Consider the following 19,598-nt stretch of genomic DNA (forward strand, 5'->3'; position numbering starts at 1 on the left):
TTAATACAATATCTACATGGCACCACATCCAAGAAGACTGCTTTCTTCATAATCACCGCCGTGATAAACTTCAAGTCTTACACATTTCTCGTGGTTTCCCTCAGACCCGCAAGAGAGTGCCGGGATAGTAAGGATGGGAACTTCGCATAAGCCTCCCCCCCCCCACACGCACTGTAATTGTGGAACTTCATGTCTTCAAGTTCCCAGCGTGTGTTTAGTGAAACCGTGATTTCAAGCTGTAACTCGGGGGGGGGTGGGGGGTAAAGAGCAGGGTGGACTAACGGAAGGGGAATCTGTGAAAACTGCAGCTAGAGGTGTCAATTGCCTCATTTATTAGCACGATTCTCAATAGTAACTTATATACACACACTTACCTCATGTACTCTATGTTTAATCAACAAACTCTGAATTTTGCTCACACACACTGAATTTATATTTTTATATGATTTTCAGAGAGCCGGGATAGCGTAGTCGGTATAGCGACTGGCTACGGGATGGACGACCAAGGGGTCAGAGTTCGAGTCACTGTAGGATCAATAGTTTTCTCCTCTCCGCGTCGTCCAAACCGGCTTAGGGTCCCGCCCAGTTTCCTAGACAATGGGTACCAACAGATCTATCCTTAGGGTTAAAGGGGCCGGGGCGTGAAGCTGACCGGTCGCCTCCAACTAATGCCGAAGTCAAGAATACGTGGATCTATACATCCACTCCCCCATATGTCTTCATGACGTAGTGCCTAAGTAGTTAAGCACAGGGACAACTTTGTCCTTTTTACCTTTGTATGGTTTTCAGAATAAACAGCCAATATTTCCCGGAACAGCAACGAACAATTAGTCCTGGTAATTCTTGTTTTGACCGCCTCTATGGTCTAGTGGTCAGAGTTCCTGGCTACAGTTCCAGAGGTCCGGGGTTCGATTCCCGGTGCTGCCAGATTTTCTGAGTAGTGGGTCTGGAAAGGGGTCCACTCAACCTCGTTAGGATAATTGAGGCGCTACTTGAATTGAAAAGTAGAGGCTCCGGTCTAGAAAACCGAAATTAACGACCGTGGGGATTTGTTGCGCTGACCACGCGACACCCTCCATCCGCTAAAGTTGGTACTAACTTCGCCGGCAAGCGGCGGTCGCTCGGTCGGTATAGTTCGCCACGTAAGTTTGTCAGTTGTTTGTAATTCTTGCTTTAAATGAGTTACGATTTAATTTTAGTATTATTTACATGATACACAGCCTTCAGAATTTTAATATTCATTTGTTGGCTTATAGACCCAATACGATTTCTTGGACACTCGTAGGTTCACGTGCCCTAGTTTGCGAAATGTTTCCAGAGTGTTAAGAATAGAACGACAATTATTATTCAAAGGCTGTCAACGACTTGCAGAAGGATCATTCGTCTCCGAGATATGAAGAAGCAACCTGCAGGTGCTTGCAACTTATCTCTCTGGTGTCAGGTTCTGGCCCACTGCTCTTATCTCCTGTCATTCCTCCTGCGGCCTGTCCTTGTTTTTGCTGAGACATTTGTGTGTAATGCGAAGCGGTGATAATTACCTTCGGGTAAAAGTGCTTAACTAATTAATCACCACAACATGAAGGCATATGGGAAGTGGAGGTATAGTTCCACCATTTTTAACCGGAGTTGAGTGGTCAGCTTCATACCCACGGGGGAAGAACCCCGGTACCCATTGGGAATGGGAAGGAGGCTAGGTGGGCACCAGTCCAGGTCTGAACACTGTGGAGAAGAGACAGATCTGTTGCCTTCGCCGGAAATCGAACATCAGTTTCTCATTCATCCAACCCATCGCTATACCGACTGAGCTAGCCTCGGCTCCTGAGAGTCCCTACCGCTTCTTTACTGGCGCTAAAACCCTGTGGGGGTTTTAGTCCAACCCCAACCTGAAGGACCAGGGACTATACTTCGTCTGGCCCTTACCCTTTGACCTGCCTGGCATGGATGGCCCTACCACGAGATTATGCTCCTGCCAGCATAGCTTTCCGGTTCATTGGGGCACGCAAATCTCCTCTCCAGAATAAGGCGGTAGGTTTCGGGTGGGAAAGGATTTAATTTTCAAAATTTTCCCCCAAGACAGGGCAAGATGTTATCCAAACCTTCCTGACATTGATGGCCCTCAGTTCCGTCACTATGCTGAACACTTTATTTGAATAAGTTGGGCTTATCTCATCAAAGCCATCAAACAGAAGTACGGTATTCTCTGCATGGAGTAATTTGTGTTGAAGGAGGGATTTCTGGAATTGCGTGTCAAACCGACCAGCTCTACAGAGCAGCTCAACAGCACTGGGTTGATTCTGCCTCAGGTAATCCGTGTGATCATTCAGGTTGATCCTCACCACACATGTGCTTTGCTCAGCCTCTTTTATTACTGAGGCCAAATGTAAGAGCTCAGTGGATTTCCCCATCCCTGGCTCAGAAATAAGAAGTACCACCTGTTGGGGCAATTGCATAATTTTGTTTACATCACTGTACAAGGTGCCATCTAAAACATGATTCCTTAGAAGGGTCATGTCCCCCTTGGACCCTCTCCACACAAAAGAATTGATTACCTTGTGTAACCAGTGAATGTTGGTATCTGTCAAGGTCTCTTGAAGTCAGGCTGTCTGCAACTTCTGAGAATGTTATACTTTAAGTGAGGAAATTAAGCTGAAAACTTATTGACTTTGTAAAGACTCCACTATCCTACACAGTGCTGAGGTTGCGAACCACTACTGTATTGAGGAGAGTGCTTTTGTATGACAGTGTGCGACACAGACCCTCTGGCTGCTTGTAACGAATCAACTGGACACCCCTCAGTTGTGGGCTGTAGACAAGACTGAGTAGACAGGCTCAAAGCGATCCTTTGTGCAGTTGCCATAAGACTGCGATCAGGCTATACCGGCGGTGGGGGAACGGGGAACAACAAGGTGCATGATCTGAATGTAAATCATTTTTATTCAAAATATACACACAAATTATATCTTATCTAGAACAGTGAAAACACGAACAAACACAGGACGATACTAAGGTAGGATGAAACAAAATCCTTAATATATATATATATATATTACAGTAGGGTTGCAGAAATTAATACAATACCCATAATATATTTGCAGAATCTCCTTCTCAAGATAGACAGGCAGCACAAGTTCAGTCCCCATCAAGAAAGACGATAGGAGAAGGGACACGATCTACTTGGTTTATAAATTTTAACTTAAACAACAAAGTTTTAGAAACTTTAATACCAGGAGAGCTGCTGTGAATGTGAAAAAGTTGGATTTTGTGTATATCGTGCACTCTAGGCATTATGTGTGCATGTATTTTAGCACTCAGAACACCTACTGTGATAGTAGTTTCCAAATAAGTATCGATGTTTCCTCTGAAGATGATCCGTAAGGATCGAAACATGTAAGGGTGCTGAGTTTTCAAGTAGTAAAACCTAAATAGTCACACTGGACGGAATTGTTTTGTCTTTGTATATCTTATTCATTTATGTTTTATACATATATACATGCTGTTTGAAATTCCTTCCATGCAGCGATAATGACAGGGTCATGGTAAACTGATTTAAATTAAAGTTCATGTGGAGAAAAGTAGGCATACTGACATGACTTAACTTGGAGAGACCAATTTCTCCATGCATCAAATTTTGATTTGTTACTCTCATTCCCAAATATGGGGACATGTCCACAGGGGGTAAAGTGGCTGGCAATGTGAATCTGACCAATCAGCATCTAGTACCAATGTGGAGAATACGTGGATCTATTCCACCGATCACCAATATGTGTTCATGGTGAGGTGCTTAAATATTTAAATTGCCAGTCCATGAAGTGTTAAATGAACTACAAACAAAATGCAGAAAATGATCCAATCACATTAGTCAACTGATTTGAAATTAGTAAAGATTTTCAAATCCAAGTGATGTGTTACAATGCCATGCACATTTCGCTGAAGACTGTGGCTCAGATAATAACCTAGGAGCCCTTGAGGCCAAGCACATACACCACTTGGCACATTCTGTTTGTTGTGGAATGCGTTGATGTGCACTAAGTGGTGTCACATGATAGTTCCCCACTTCAAACACCTGAGGTGATGGCTCCTTCTTGATGTGCCTTGAAGAACTCTCATTAGGATACCCGATATGTACTGAGATGTCTGTGTCACAACAACTACCAGTCAACAGATGGGAATCACTCCAACACCCACCCCACCTTCATGAGCACACATGGACGCTACAAATGACCAGGAATCAGTCGCTGGATCGTAAACTTCAACGGTCGACAAGTTAGAGACACCATCGTACCCTCCAATGGCCCAGAGCTTCCCCATGTTTGCGACAAGCGCCACTCTACTCCTCATAACATTCATTGGTGCCACCATGCGCCACCTGGAACCATAAGTTATATTTGCTCCTGGATAGCACAAGAAACAGCTGTCACTTTGGAACCTTGGGGATAATCATTAAGGATGAAAAAATGAAATGACTCATCAGTAGAGACAATTTCAAAACCACAGAAACTAAAACTAGTTTAAAAGTACCAACAGACAGTATATCACAGAGTTCATCATGGAATTCCTATATTTCTTTTAGTTTATCTTTCCTAGAATTAGTCATTTGTACAGGTTGTCCCATAAATCTGATAAATCTGGAACCACAAACTGCCATCGCATGCAATGAGATTACACTTCAGTCAACTCGTGCCATTGTGTTGGACTGCCAAAACATTTGCACATTTGTATCAGCATGATCAGTGGGCATATTGAACACATGTAACAGCCGTAATACTGCCTACAGCTCCAGACATGTGGAACACATGTAGATGTTCCTTGATTCATGTTTCCCCTAATTTAATATTCAATTTCAATGATCACAAGCCACAATGTTATGTTATGTTACTAATCTGTCCAGAAATCTCCATTTAAGCTTTTCCTCTGCTCAAACCCATTGCTCCCCATAGGAACCTCAAGTGATCATTTCATTGTATTTATTTCTGCAAATAACTTAGTACTGTATCTTACTGATTGGTTACAGGATCGAACATCTCGACGCTTTGCAAGAATGTTGAGCCGTCATACCCGCCGCATACATACAGTTTGCCATTCAAAGTGGCCACTCCCAGGCGGCACCTCCTAGTGAGCATGGGCACACATGCCACCCACTTCCCTGCATGGGTATCGTACCGTTCCACCTGCAACATGCATACACAGGGCGATAACATAGTCTGATTGATAAAGTACTTTACTGGATACTTATTACTCTCCATTGGCAGCTGGGATAGCACAGTCGGTATAGTGACTGGCTATGGGCTGGACAACAAGAGGGGTTGGAGTTCAAGTCCCAGTAGGGTCAAGAATTTCTTCTCCACATCATCTGAACCGGCAGTGGGGTCCACCCAACCTCCTATCCAATGGGAACTGGTGGCTCTTTCCCTAGAGGTAAAGTGGCAGGGGCGTGAAGATGACGACTCACCTCCAACTAGTGCCAAGGTCAAGAAAAAGTGGATCTATACAACCACTCCCCCATATGCCTTCATGGCATAGGGCTTAATTAGTTAAGTGCAGGGATAACTTTACCTTTTTTGTTACCCTTAATTGCAGATAATTACAACTCTTATTATTCTTCACAATCTAAAAACAACAGCAGCAATTTCCAATTCTTTCCAGTCTGCTGTATCTTCACATACTTGTAGCTTGGTTATGGCCTCAAATAATTGGGTCTCTCCCTAATGTTTCCATGCTCAATGGCCCCAGTCACGTTGGTCGTGTGAATGGCTGCTGGCCCTCAACAGCACACTCATTCTTGGTTCCAGGTTCCATGGGACTCATGACATTATTTTCCTGTCTCATGACCGTTGGAGTCGTGTAACTTCTCAGCTGTGTGCATATCTGTTGCTGCAGAAATGGGTTTTAACAGGCCTCTGTAGTACTTCATGTCACAACAGCAATGAAATAACTGCAGTCAGTGTCTTCAGTAAAAAACACAATGGAGCGTTAAATAATTGCATACTGTAATTACTTGTGAAGCTTAAAATTATAAGGGGTTACCGAGTCAAAAATAGAGAGTCCATCGTGTCCACCAAGAGCATATATGAATCCTCCAAAGGCTACCACACCACCAGCACTGCGATGCTTTAACATCCTGGCTACCATACTCCACTCATCTTTGTCTGGTTGGTAGCACTCCACGGTATTCAGAGATGTCACCCCATCATATCCACCGCATACGTACAAGCAGTCATTGAGTGCCGCTGCTCCCACAGCACTGTACAGGAAAAAAGAACTAAATGTAATTTAAATAATTCAATACAAATCCTAGCACTGTTCAGTGAGACAAACATTTTGATATACTGATCACTAGATAACATTTTCTTAAAACCAAATTTCTGTCTTTGAGGAAAGTAGTAGCAGATATGGCAACACAGTTCCAAAGTATTATAAAGTAAAGTAAGTAAAGCTATCCCTGTAGCAGGCTGTGGAGGCCCATAGGGTTGTGAGATGTTGAAGTTCCCACATTTTCTAGACAATCGGCTCGCAGATGGAAGTAAGGTTGTCAGCCCTACACGCCGGCCACCTTTTACCCCCAAGAACATTGCTGGTACTCATTTCTGTTAGAGGCTGAGTCGACCCCAGGGCCATAGTGCGGCTGGAAGGGTTAGGTCAATTGAAAAAATCCAATGACCTCATTGGGACTTGAACCCGTGACTTTCCGGCTGGTAGCACAGTGTCTCAACCAACTATGCTACCGTGTGCCCTCCAAAATATTATTCTAGGTTTTATTTTTTAATTGATTATAGCTCTAAATACAACGTGGAAATATTCACAGAATCCAAACTTGGAGTTTAACTTTCTTCAAACTGTTTGGCCCATAATTCTTATCTCAAAGTTCCTCTCAAAATTATGCAAGCTTCTTTGATCTTCAAAGTAGCTACCCTAACACCACCATGTGGGCTGTATACTTTAAGATGTTTATAAAAATTAGTTCTTCTTTGTAAAATATAATTCAGCCTCTGTGTATAAACACGTAACTGCACATCTGGTGGGAGAAATATAACAACAAATTACATTTGAATTACTGGGTTTTCTTGGCTGTCTGCCATCCTGTTGTTCAGACAGAGTGTGATGTTTTGGAAAATGGATCTTTCTGTCCTCAGACGAGAGGTGGGGATTCATTTACTCAGGTGGGTCTGTTAAAAAAAAGCTAATCTCAGAGGTCAGGCCCAATCCTTAGCGTAATATACCACCATCAGAATTTCATATTAAGATATATTTAATTGTACTTGGAAAACCCTTTGTAAAGCAACCACTCTGAAGATCATGAAACAAATGGGAGGATAATATCTAAGGTGAATACATTCTGAAGATGCAAGGTAACTGAAAATGGCTCAAAATCATGATGAGTTCATTCATTCCATTTAGCATTTATAATTGCTACAACAGTAACGCTTGAACAAGTCACGTCACATCACACAGACACAGTGGCAGACTTTGTTATCAGCAGTGCTGATAATTTGGATTTATTTCTACAGTTATGTTTTTTTTATTGCTAGTGGGGTGGGACTAAGTCCCTTGCACTGCGGCCATGTCTGGCCTATTGTACCAGTCCCAGATGATGGGTGAGGGTGATTGTGGAGCAATTGGTGGAATGAAGATTGGCAGGGGAAACCGAAGTACTCGGAGAAAACGTGCCCCAAGTGCCACTTTGTCCACCACAAATCCCACTTGAACAGACCCAGGATCGAACCCGGGCCGCCGCGTTGGGAAGCCAGCCACTAACCGCTTGAGCTATGGCGCAGCCATGCAGTTATGTTAGATTCACTTTATCTTTAAAATGTGTTTTGAGTTATAAGATGAAACCAAGTTATGATTTAAGGTCACAATGCAGTTATGATATTTTAATAAAGTTTCCTCCAGTTCAAATGTTCCCTGCTTCAGTGTTACCAACTACACTTGAAAGGAGCAAACTTAAACAAGAATCCACTTGCATTTGTGTCTTCACAGGCAGTTGAGTTGACTCGAAACCCGCTAACTAATCAATGAACCCGAGTCACATTAACATTGTGCACTAACCTGCGTTTACAATGCATAGGGGAAACTCGACTCCATGCTCGTTTTTGGGGATCAAACACTTCAACAGTTGATAGCCGTTCACACCCGTTGTAACCACCAAATGCATACAGTCTGTTTCGCATTACAGCCACACCAACACGACTCCGGAGCATGCTCATCGCTTCTGCCAACTGCCAGCGACCAACAATTGGATCATACACCTCTACCGTACTCAACGAATCACCTGTCACAGATATACTGACAAGTAAATACAGATTCTGAATGCAAATAAATTGCATCCATATATGGTCTATCATCTGTAATTCACAAGATTTAAAATTAATTTTTTTTTAAATTTGCTTAGTGGGGTCCAACTGGGTCCACTTGGCACGGCGGCCATCGATTGGCCTATTGTACCTGCCCCAGGTGATTATGATGGAAAATTTGGTGGAATGAAGATTGGCAAGGGAAACTGCAGCATTCGGAGAAAACCCGCCCCAGTGCCACTCTGTCAACCACAAATCCCACTTGACCAGAACCAGGATCGAACATGGGCCGCCGTGGTGGGAAGCCAGCGACTAACTGCTTGAGCTATGGTGTGGCCCATTCACAAGATTTAGCTGAAGGTATGTTAACCAGAAGACTGACTTTACCACTAAGTGGTTTCCTGAAGTCTAAGTGACTTTAACATTCTCCATGCTGTAAGCCAGGTAAATTGGTTCAGAATATTTGCATTAGAACTGCCACCACCAAAGAGACTGGCTCTTTGTTAATCACTCAGTATACAGCTTTCTATCGATATATGGTGTCACATGTGGTACATCAATGCTTAGACGAAAGAATGGAGTCTGATGTTATCTGCACCTGTACCTTTCTGAAGGTAATCTCAGGACGGACTGTGGATTTTTCTGGGCAGCCTTGGCATTTCTACAGTCTGGCTTGACAGCAATAGGGTTAAAAAATCTCTCCAGTGGTTTCGTGTATTATAGATATATTTTGCTTTTTGAGGCAAAACAAAGAAAGGTCTTCAGTCATCAGAGAGACAAAAATTCAGAAACTGACTACTGTCATTAGAAATAGATCCAATTTTAAACACTCAGAAAGTTAGCAAGCTGTAGCCAATATTACCTGATTTTGTAAGACCACCAACAGCAAAGATGTGACCCATAATACAATTACAGCACCGAGGTCGACTGCGGAAACTCTGCAACAGCGGTCGCCGCTCAGGCATCAAGTGGTAGTCCCGGGCTTCATCCAGTAGGTCCCTGAAATTATTTACAGTGCTAACATAACGTAGTAGGTGCACATTTTGAGAACAAGTCACAATTTCCTACACAAACCACAAAGGAATTGGAAATTATGAAATTAAGAGGAGACTGTTGTTATTATCAGATATGAAGTTATTCTTGTTATTCAACACTGTTTCAACTTCATAGGTTACATAGCATCAAGATAGACAAGGAAACTGATCACAGAAGGTGAATGCATAATGATTGTGAAGGAAATGAGCGCAGCATCCTGATACTGAAGAAGACCACAAGAAACCTCCAGGCAGGCAGCAACCTTAACAACAATCTGAAACGGTCTAAAGTGTTAGCAGCTGTGCCTACAGAATTTTGGTGTGAAAATGTCTTGGAAGGGAGGCACTCAGAGTGAGTTGGAGGGGACCAGTCACACACCCACACGTGTCCAACCTCCTAGCCAATGCATACCAGTAGCTCTTTCCCCAGGGGTAAAGCAGTTGGGGCGTGAAGCTGACCACTCACCTCCAGACAGTGCTGAGGTCAAGAAAATGTGGATCTATACGTCCACTCACCCATACACCTTCATGGCATAGTGCTTCATTAGATAAGCACAGGGACAACTTTACCTTCTACCTTACCACAATATTCACATATCACATCCCAGTAGACGGTATGTTCATAGTCACCACTACGAGAACATCACATCTCAGGCAACAGAGACTTCTGGTTTATTCGGTGGAATCCAAGAACCATGATGTATGTGCAGAAGTGGCATATGTCTCACATGGCACAGTTGTAGCTTTCAAGATGCCACTCAGACCACTGTCTTACCGGCACTCATGTGATGTCCTGATCAGTTCTTCCACAGAGACCCTGTCAGCCAGGTAGTGTGGGGTAAGAAGTGGCATACGGACTGCAGCAAGCAGCTGTGGCAGGTCCTTCTTGCGCACTTCTGGTTCCCTCTTTACCCATCTCATCACTGCTTCAAACACCTGCATTAAATTAAACAATGAACAATGAACAGGGCTGTCTAATTCATCCAACATTGTGCTGAATTGTTGGAAAACAGTGACTAATGAACTGGAAGGATTGTGGAAGGAAATGGTGATGGTATAATTTAAGGCATAATCCAACCATTTGCATGGAGAGGCTGAAGAAAACCACAAGAGCCTGTCAGGAGACTTGGTGCCCCAGCCAAGATTTCAAACAGACACCTCATGAATATAAGGGAGTAACATTACTACTTGAGCCAACATGGCTCATAAATGAAGACCTGTACACACAATCTGGTCACAAAATGTCAGGAAGAAAGGCCACTTGATAGACATTGGCACAGAAGCGAAGATAATATTAAAACTAATCTTAGAGCAGTAGATTATTGAGGCATGGAATGCAGTAAACTGGCTCTGGATAGGATATTTGGTGATGAACCTTGGGTTTCATGAAAATATGCTATTTCTTCACTATCTGAGCAACTATGAGGTACTCAAAAGAGACCTTGAGCCATGCCAGTCAGTAAGGAAAACCCAGAAGTTAATTTCAAAATTCTGTAATTCATGTAGTCTATACTTTGAAATACACATGTTAATATTCAGCTTAAATACTGGTACTTGAGAATGCTTGAATTTTACCGATATGGGAATGTGGTGCTGATGAGTAAATCATTACACTCTCATTCAGAGAGTCATAAGTCTGATTCACAAGTCTGGATACAGATTTTCTGTGGCAAATACTCAGCAGTTCTGCAGTTCAGGACCCATGCCTTGTTTCTCTTTGACATGTACCCCCCGTGAACTTATTATCTAACTGCTTCTCATAGATTCTTATTAATTTTCACATCTACACAAACCCTGAGTAGGGGTGCCAGCCACCATGCCCCATCTTCCTACCTGTTCCTCTGTGAAGACATGAAGCTCATCCTTTCGGACAATGTTGAGCAAGTCTGGGCAAGGTAGGCTCAAGTATTCATCAGACATGGAGACATCATGAAAGTACTGATGGATGTACTTGTCGGCTTCCACTACCAGCGGAGAACATCCAAGCGTGTCAGCAAATGATCGGATACCCAGCACATTGTTAGGGTGGAACCTGGATCAGAGTAACAGTTTGTATATTCATTGCACCGAAAAAAAAAAAACTTAATGCTTGTTTTAAATATATTTATAAAGAGAATCCTTCTTGCAGACTACTGCCTTATCGAGGAGAGGCGGCTTGTCTGCACCAGTGACCCAGAGAGCTATGCTGGTGGGAATGTAAGCTCCTGGCAGAGACAGCCATGCCAGACAGGTCAAAGGGTAAGGGCCCTGGTCCACCATGGTCATGGCACTAATGACCACACCCTAGAAAAAATTTATCGTTATGAAACCTTGCAGGAGGCCAAGACCCAAACAGGGTTGCAGTGCCAGAAAAGATGAAGAATATAGACAGAATGGCTATGTTATGAGACCATCTCAATCAGTACAGGCTCTGCCAGAGCTCAGATGGCTAGATGCTGGCTTCTCACTGCAGACGGAGAAGCAATGGCTGGAATTGGAAAATTTCAAAGCAAAAGTTAATTTCACATTATATAGAGTAACCACAGGAACACCTAAGGGAGAAGAGTGAGGAAAACAGAAGGCTTCTACTGCAAGATGAACAACTTATATATAAAATGATGTTCATGGAAGTGATTCTTCTTCGCTTCCCCGCCATTTATAATTCTCACACCACCTGATGTGTAAGCTTCATTTTTATTGTTTTCCACCTTGTACCTAACTTTTACAGGGCACTTGCCACATGATTCATCAGCATACATGTATGGTCCAGCTGATGGACAAGCACTGCATATTTTCAGTGCTACCACTGTACTTTTGGAGGCACGTGGTAGCGTAGGCACTATGCCACAAGCCACGCATTTAGGTCCCGATGAGGTGGATTTTTTCAATTGTCCTAATCCTTCCCACTGCACTATGGCCATGGGGTTGACTCAGCCTCTAACAGAAATGAGTACCAGGAATCTTTCTGCGAGTAAAGGGCGGCCGGTGCATACGGCTGACAACCTCATCGACATCTGTGAGCCGATTGTCTAGAAAATGTGGGAACTTCAACGTCTCACAACTCTATGTGTCTTCATGGTTTTACCTTCTTTACCACTGTACAGTTGTCTCCAACTTAAACTATGCTTCCCAGCCCTTTAGAAACATTAGATTTAGAATCTCCTATTCTCCAATGATAAACTATTACCCAGAGAATGGCTGTCATCTCCAGGTGCTCTGTGATTTATAAACACAGGCATACCACATGAACGTGATACAAAGATTCTATATTTCCTTAAAAAGCAAGGAAACCAGGCTAGAATTAGGAACAGTTGTGTGAACACAATACAGCAATTTTCTTCAGATCAGTTTTATGTCCCCCTGGGCCTCTTATATGTGCACCCGCATCTTCTGCTCCGACGGTAAAGGCCAAAGTATGAAACTGATCACTCAACTGCAATGGACTGAGGTCAGGAGCACGTGGAGGTGTATGCCTGAGCACAATGTACTCTTTGTCTGAGGGTGTATCCTACCTCAAGTAAGCGATCTTACAGAACAAAAAGGCCTGCTTGCTCAATGAAACCTCCCGTACATTCATTTTAGTTCCCACACTGTGTTGAAAGTAGAATCTAGTGACTTCGTAAGGGTGACATAACAACCTGCATCACTGTGTGATGATGACAGACTCTTAAAGATGTTTTAGATACCAGATCAAGTTATCACATAACCTATTTTGAAGTTTTGTAGATAGTGCGAAATTCAGACCAACATCTTATCCTTGCCTTCGCTTGAGGAAGTTAGCACATGCATCCTTGACTTGATTAAGCTGCAGGAAGGAAGCACCAACCATGATAGTCTGCACATTGTCATTATCCAAGATCACTTGTCCGCTGTATGCGAAGTTGATCAGGGCTTCCAGCGCACTGCATATAAAACACAATTATGCATAGGCATGAAGAATTTCAGAGGAAACTGTTGTCTCCATCTTCAGAGTAGAACTCTAACCTTGCACTGAAAATGGAGGCAGCAGGTTCATGCAAAACACTGATACCTATATAACAAACTATACGATGTTACATCCCAAAAGAAATTTCTTCCTTTAGTTGACAGTGTGCTAACTGCATAGGTTATATTAGAATGGTAAAGCTATAACAGTAAGATGAGTTATCAACATAAATAGATAGGGACATATATTTTTAAGGTACATTATGGCATCTGCACATGGAAACTACAAACAAGCGCAAAAAAGAGCAATCACTTTGTAGAAATAATTACTGGTGACCTTCCACATTAAAATCATATACTGTGACATGCAGTAAATATGGACCAATGCTCACGCTGCCTCAATGCCTTGTATCTTGATGTCCCGTTGCTTGCTCTCCATCATATCATGTGTGAACATTGCATGAAAGTAAGGAATTGTTGCAGCTAGGACAATTCGGTGTGCACTAAAAGACTGATCATCCACCTACAAAAAAAAAAATATATATATATACTAACTACATAATGAGGTGAAATTAGATTTAATTCTAGACATTAACGTTAAGAAAGCCAAAATACGTCAAAAATTGTATTTGGTCATAGCAATTTGATAAATCAGACCTAACCTCCAAACTTGAGTACCATCATTACTGACACCTAAACGATGTAAACTGACAACAGAGTTCGATTCGAGCTATATACCATATAGAGAGTTAATTCGAGTCTTTTACATAATACTTCACGAATTTAAAAATTAATTATTTTAAAATACAACACAACATACTTTCAACCTAACATCACAAAGCTTTCCTTGCCTCCGGATTTCTTCCATGATTGGAAAACCTAATGAAAAAAGGTCGGATTGTTGAAACGTTATGGTCTCTTCGTTTTCTGATTCCATTATTTATCAAGTTTACATCCAAAAACACCGTACGTAGCTGTGTCTTCCGCGTTCAGCGATTAGACCTTGAACTGTCTTGAATAGTGACACTAAGTTCACAACGTTCACAACGGTAGGAATGGTGGCGATTGTAGCGATCTCTTGGCAGAACCAGTTAACCGCAATTAGTTCGGGATTCTGTTAAGAGGTGTCGCGAAGGTACACTTTAATATAGGTTAACCGTGTAGTATTCCAAATTGACATTTTACGGACCAAATCGAACGGCTGCAAGATGAACAGGGTAACCAACAGTTAAATGAGAACAAGGGGAATGTGATTACATGTATAATGTATATTTTAATGCCATTAAAGGCTAGGTCCATAAATTATATATGATTTATGTTGATGAATGACGTATATCATGTGCGTACACTTATATATTTTCTGGCAAGTGAATGTAGTGTGTTAGTTTGGAGAGAATTTCATATATTACCTACACTGCCAGTCACACATGAAATATCGAAGGGTTAACTGAGGAAAGCACATCGAGTGCGATATATTCTTGAGGCAGAGTTTTGTCAGTTAAGTGTGAATGGTCTTATGTGTGAATGTGTGTTTGACTTCCGCTGGCAATTGCGAGGAAAGGTGAGTGAACATAATTTTATTTATTGCTGTAAGCTGTTTGGATATAATTTCAGATACCCTGATTGATGGACGCCGAGTGTCAGTTCGTCGTATTCACCGATATGATAATGGCGGAAGTTACGTACTTTTCGTTATTTTAATACGAGAAAACGTTATCGTGGGTGTTAAAACATCAGAATTGTTTAATTGACGTAAGTAAGTCGCTTCATATCTTAATAAACCTCTACTGCACTATTCGAAATAATAACTTATGTCTTGACATTTCATAAGTTTTTTCTGCAATATCAGCCAGTGTCGATTTCAAGATATGAATAACACGTATTTCATATGCTTCCATGAGATCGTTTGTTTTCAGAGGCTCTCATTTTTCACATACCATTTATTTCACGGTTTAGCAGTGTCAGAATTATAAATTCTACGTCATTGTTGCTCATACAAGATAATAGAAAAACACTGGTCGACAAGAGGCTGTTAATATTTATGTTGTAGTATTTGAAATGGTGAAGTTTACATGCTTAGGGCAATGGTGGAATGAAGATTTGTAAGGGAAACGTGAGAGAACTCGGAGGAAATCCTACCCTATTGCCACTTCTTCGTCCGCCACAAACATCACATGAAGTCATCCTGGATGGAACCCGAGGCTCCATGTTGGAAAGCCAGCTCCTAACCATTTGAGTTATGCCAGAAGCCCTTATAGCCATGATTAATGTAAACATTTGTACCCAGCATCGAGGTTGAGTGGGTAGCATTTTTTCGTATCCAGAAAGTCATGGGTTCAGTTTTCGTTTCTGAGACCCTTTATTCTGAGGTTCTTCCCTGTCTTCATTGGTCCCTCCAGACAAATGCTGTGGTAGCACCACCTATGCTTTCCATGTCGCTTCCAATTAAGTATCCGTTATTCAGTCTCTATAGCGGTGGGCTATGAACTGGACGGCATGGGTTCAATTCCCGGCAGGGCCCAGAGATTTTTCTGTACTCCTCATGGTCAGGACCGATTCGGAGACCTACCCAGCCCCCTATCAAATGGCCGGTACATGAAGCTGACAGATTACCTCCATCTAGTGCCGAGGTCAAGATTGGTGGAGCTGTACCTTTGCTCCCCCATACATCTTCATGGTGTGGGAAAACTCTAGCTTTATCATTGTACTGTTTGGCGCCGTAGAGCAGAGGTGGCCAGGCTTACCATCGGAGGCTCGTATGTTGGTTTTCAGCAATTCGGGAGCCCCAAACAAACGTGGATTGGGTGGCACATGTGTACCTCCTCCCCACGCAGCATATTTTCATTTACTTAAAGACATCATTAACCGATGGAGCTTTATAAAGGAGACGCATTGTGTTTTCCATGGGACAAGAGATGCATCCTGAAATATTCTATAGGCGAATTTCATGCCTCAGATAACATGTAGAGCAGCTTGCCAGACGAGATGTGTGGAGGTGGAGTTGAACACCTCCACTGTAGCCCTGCCAGTCGTAGGAGGCGGCGAAAGGGCAAGTCTCGAATCTGTGACAGTAAAATATGGTCGTAAGTCCCACAGGACACAGACCTGATAATGACTGCCCTGTTGAGACCAGCAGCAACTGTAAACGACAGATCCAACCCCTCGTCAGAGAAAGCGCCCCACATCAACAAACCTGCAACTGTCTGATAGTAATAAAAACCTGGTCGAAGTCTCAGATGGGTGCTTTATTCCAAGGAGACTGGCTGACTGACCGTCGGTCGTAACGTAAGTCTCAGACCTCAGGCCTCAGGATGGTACCGTACATAAGGACTATGACCGCTATGTGCTCTCGTCAGCACTTACAGTTATTCACATTTTTACTTTTTAATGTGTGTATGTGTGGTAATCCATGTTTCCCTCGTCTTATCTCGCATTTCTGTCGTGGGTTCATTTGAGAAGATAGTACAAAGATGTGTCTTGATCTCTCAATAGTCAAAGCAGAGTGTCATTATTTTTTTTATTGCTAGTGGGGTGGGACTAAGTCCCTTGTACTGCGGCCACTTCTGGCCTATTGTACCAGCCACAGATGATAGATGACGGTGATTGTGGAGCAATTGGTGGAATGAAGATTGGGAGGAGAAACCAAAGTACTCGGAGAAAATGTGCCCCAGCGCCACTTTGTCCACCACAAATCCCACTTGACCAGACCCGGGATCGAACCCGGGCCGCCGCGGTGGGAAGCCAGCGACTAACCGCTTCAGCTATGGCGAAAGTGTCATTAACTTTTGAACAATAGAACTTGTACATTACCGTGGTGATATTAGGATACAGCGGATGCGTACAGGAGAATATTTCCTGAAAGCATCTTAGAATGAGTTCCTTGAGATGTTTGCTCAGTGCACACAGATGTAAAAGGGCCACTGTGTAGATCACGGATTCTGTTTAAATCCTTGATTATATAGAGGAGTTTTGAATTTGTATTCTTGGACAGTTGTTGAATAAACGTACCCGCAAGTTCTGTGTCCCCACTCCATCAGAACTTGCCCCCGTTGCTTGGAAACTGCGTATCTCCCGCGATGTCGTTTATCTCCCCTTATGTCCGTATCATATTGATTTTAGTCCAGCGGGGTGCGTACCCTTCCAGGCCGAAGAAGGTGACTTAAAATCAATCCCCAACCCAACATTTCTTTGAACTTCATTTTTAGTACCGCCATAAGCATATCCTCGTTAGTAGGGCCCAGGCCGAGCATTAACGTTCCTGGGAGTGCTAGGGTGGAATCTCCGCTATATCACCAAGCATCGCGACTGAGGCCCTCAAGGCAAGAGCTGGAGTAGTAGTTCGATTGGACCTCAGCCACTATCTTCCAAATCCATTCATCTTACCGTCTGACGCGGTATACTCTCGATACTGAAAGCATCATTAAATGGCCAACTTAAGAATAGTATCGTCCAGGTTACTGACACTCAATTCCTGTACTTCTGTTTTGCGATGTCCATGGAGCTTTCTGACTGACGAACTAACTGACTGGGATCGTGGGTTTGAATCCCTCTTCAGGCATGGCTGCCTATGTGTGAGTTCTTTTTGTGTTTGTGCTGTTCTGTGTGTGTGCGGGGCTGATCCCCCGTCCAAGGATTCCTACCGGATGTGTAAAAAATCAAGAAACTGAAAAAAGTGACCAAGGTCCAACAAAGGGCTGTAGAGCCATAGATAGATAGTTTGTCTAACGAAGCCTGAACAGTTTCGGACTACTGTGTATCGTGGGAAGTTGGTATTAGTGAATAATTAATTGGGAAGGTTGTGTAAGAAAGCAAGTGTGGTCTTATCGAGTCACTGTCCCCTCATTTTCCCCGGAGAAACTGATCAAAACCACGGAAGACCTCAGGATAATAAGGGTGACGAGGCGTTGACGCCATGAATTATTGTTATTATTGTTGTGGCAGGAGGGTTGCTTTGCATTTCGTGGTTTGTTGGCCACACGCGCTGGCGACCGTATCGTGTGAGAAAGTTCAACAGGACCTTTTTGTGTTTGTATTGCGTTGCATAGGCCGGACGCAGTGCAAACAGCCCCACTGATAAACCGCATGGCAATCCCATGTTTTGAACTACGCAGATGGATATGAGGTTCTTTAAAGCGGTGGAGGTGTAGTCCTCTGGAACTTCATTCGACATTTCATAAGTACGTACTGCGTCCATCTTCAGGGTAAAAATGTAAGCCGAACATAAGAATCAGGGCTGTGCTGAGCTTCTTCCTAGTAGCCGGGGCGCTCTTCCCCGGAGGAAAAGCGCCCCGTGCGTAGGGCTTGACCTGACAGTAGCAGTTTTACCTTCATTACAGAGACAGACCGGCGCATGCTATTTGGGGAAGTAATCGTAGTTAATTGTGAGGATTATACGAACACGTAGACACATTCTGTGAATGGTGATGTGGAAGCAGGCGCTACAAACAGTGGCCACTGGCTGGAGAAGCCGGTATGTCCGACGTAAAGGAGAAAGACAATCGCCCGGTTTCGGACCTCTGAGATTGACTGAACGTTTGTTTTTAACGGAGTGGGAGTGGGCTTTTCTTCCGTCTAAACAGGTTAGTGGGGTACCGTTGCTGAAGGTCAAATTTACTCGGTTTTTGCCTGCCTGAGGGTGTTTGAGGACAGGGTGTTGAGAATATTTGGACCGAAGAGGGATGAAGTGACAGGAGGTTGGGGAAAACTGCATAATGAGTAGCTTCATAACTTGTGCTCTTCTCCAAGTATAATTAGAATGATCAAGTCAAGGAGGATGAGGTGGGCAGGGCATGTAGCACGAATGGGGGAGAAGAGGAATGCATATTAGATATTGGCGGGAAAGCCAGAAGGAAAGAGACCACTGGGAAGACCAAGGCGTAAGTGGGCGGACAATATTAAAATGGATCTTCGAGAGATAGGATGGTCTGGATTGGATAGTTCTGGCACAGGATAGGGACCAGTGGAGGGCTCTTGTGAACACGGTAATGGAGTGAGGAGCACAGCCCAATGACGACACTGCAGCTGTTTGATGCTGTGTACTGCCCAGCAGAGACCAGTCGATGTAGTAACGAGCCTTCGGGTTGGATGTGTTGCGGTCCCCAGAAGTTTTTCTCTTCTCCACAGCGTCCAGACCGGCTCAAAGGCCCACCCAGTTTCATGGGGTGATAAAGCGGCCATGGTGAAGAATGATGGAGCTATACCTCCATTCTCCCATATGTCTTCCCTTTTAGTGTTGGGCTGCTGCTTCTAACCCACCACCGGCACTATTGAGGTCAGGTCGGTCACCCTCCGTGACTCAGCAGGTCATTGCTTTGTTCCATCGCGCAGTAACTCGTCCAGGGGTCTCCACTGTACGCCTCTAGGCTCCTTT

The 19,598-nt window shown here is 43.4% G+C and overlaps 2 protein-coding genes and 1 long non-coding RNA gene across 4 annotated transcripts in view; 2 read left to right on the forward strand and 1 right to left on the reverse strand.

Annotated features, from left to right (window-relative positions):
• Positions 1–3,420: 3,420 nt before the first annotated feature.
• On the reverse strand, positions 3,421–14,289 carry LOC111871598 (kelch-like protein 18). Its single transcript, XM_023864815.2, has 10 exons — positions 14,049–14,289; positions 13,621–13,751; positions 13,066–13,206; positions 11,159–11,357; positions 10,101–10,261; positions 9,154–9,290; positions 8,047–8,269; positions 6,025–6,241; positions 4,999–5,168; positions 3,421–4,366 (listed from the first exon to the last, which is right to left on the reverse strand). The coding sequence occupies exons 1-10, from the start codon at positions 14,163–14,165 to the stop codon at positions 4,156–4,158; spliced, it is 1,707 nt and encodes a 568-aa protein (XP_023720583.1). The 5' UTR covers positions 14,166–14,289; the 3' UTR covers positions 3,421–4,155.
• LOC117282876 lies at positions 5,067–8,419 on the forward strand. Its single transcript, XR_004513788.1, has 3 exons — positions 5,067–5,151; positions 8,174–8,290; positions 8,390–8,419. It is a non-coding gene; the product is annotated as an uncharacterized LOC117282876 (long non-coding RNA).
• Positions 14,290–14,646: 357 nt separating the features above from the next.
• The window catches only part of LOC111871599 (CDC42 small effector protein homolog), a 29,910-nt gene continuing 24,958 nt past the window's right edge, over positions 14,647–19,598 (forward strand). Inside the window, exon 1 of one of the 2 annotated variants that reach the window (XM_023864816.2) lies at positions 14,647–14,789. In XM_023864816.2, coding sequence (XP_023720584.1) covers positions 14,737–14,789 — 53 coding nt within the window. In that variant the 5' untranslated portion in view covers positions 14,647–14,736. Of the gene's footprint in view, positions 14,790–14,838; positions 14,981–19,598 lie in introns of those variants that run through there. The other variant, XM_023864819.2, reaches the window with a different exon arrangement.

Source organism: Cryptotermes secundus, unplaced genomic scaffold, assembly GCF_002891405.2.
Source record: "Cryptotermes secundus unplaced genomic scaffold, Csec_1.0 scaffold1876, whole genome shotgun sequence".
Taxonomy (NCBI): domain Eukaryota; kingdom Metazoa; phylum Arthropoda; class Insecta; order Blattodea; family Kalotermitidae; genus Cryptotermes; species Cryptotermes secundus.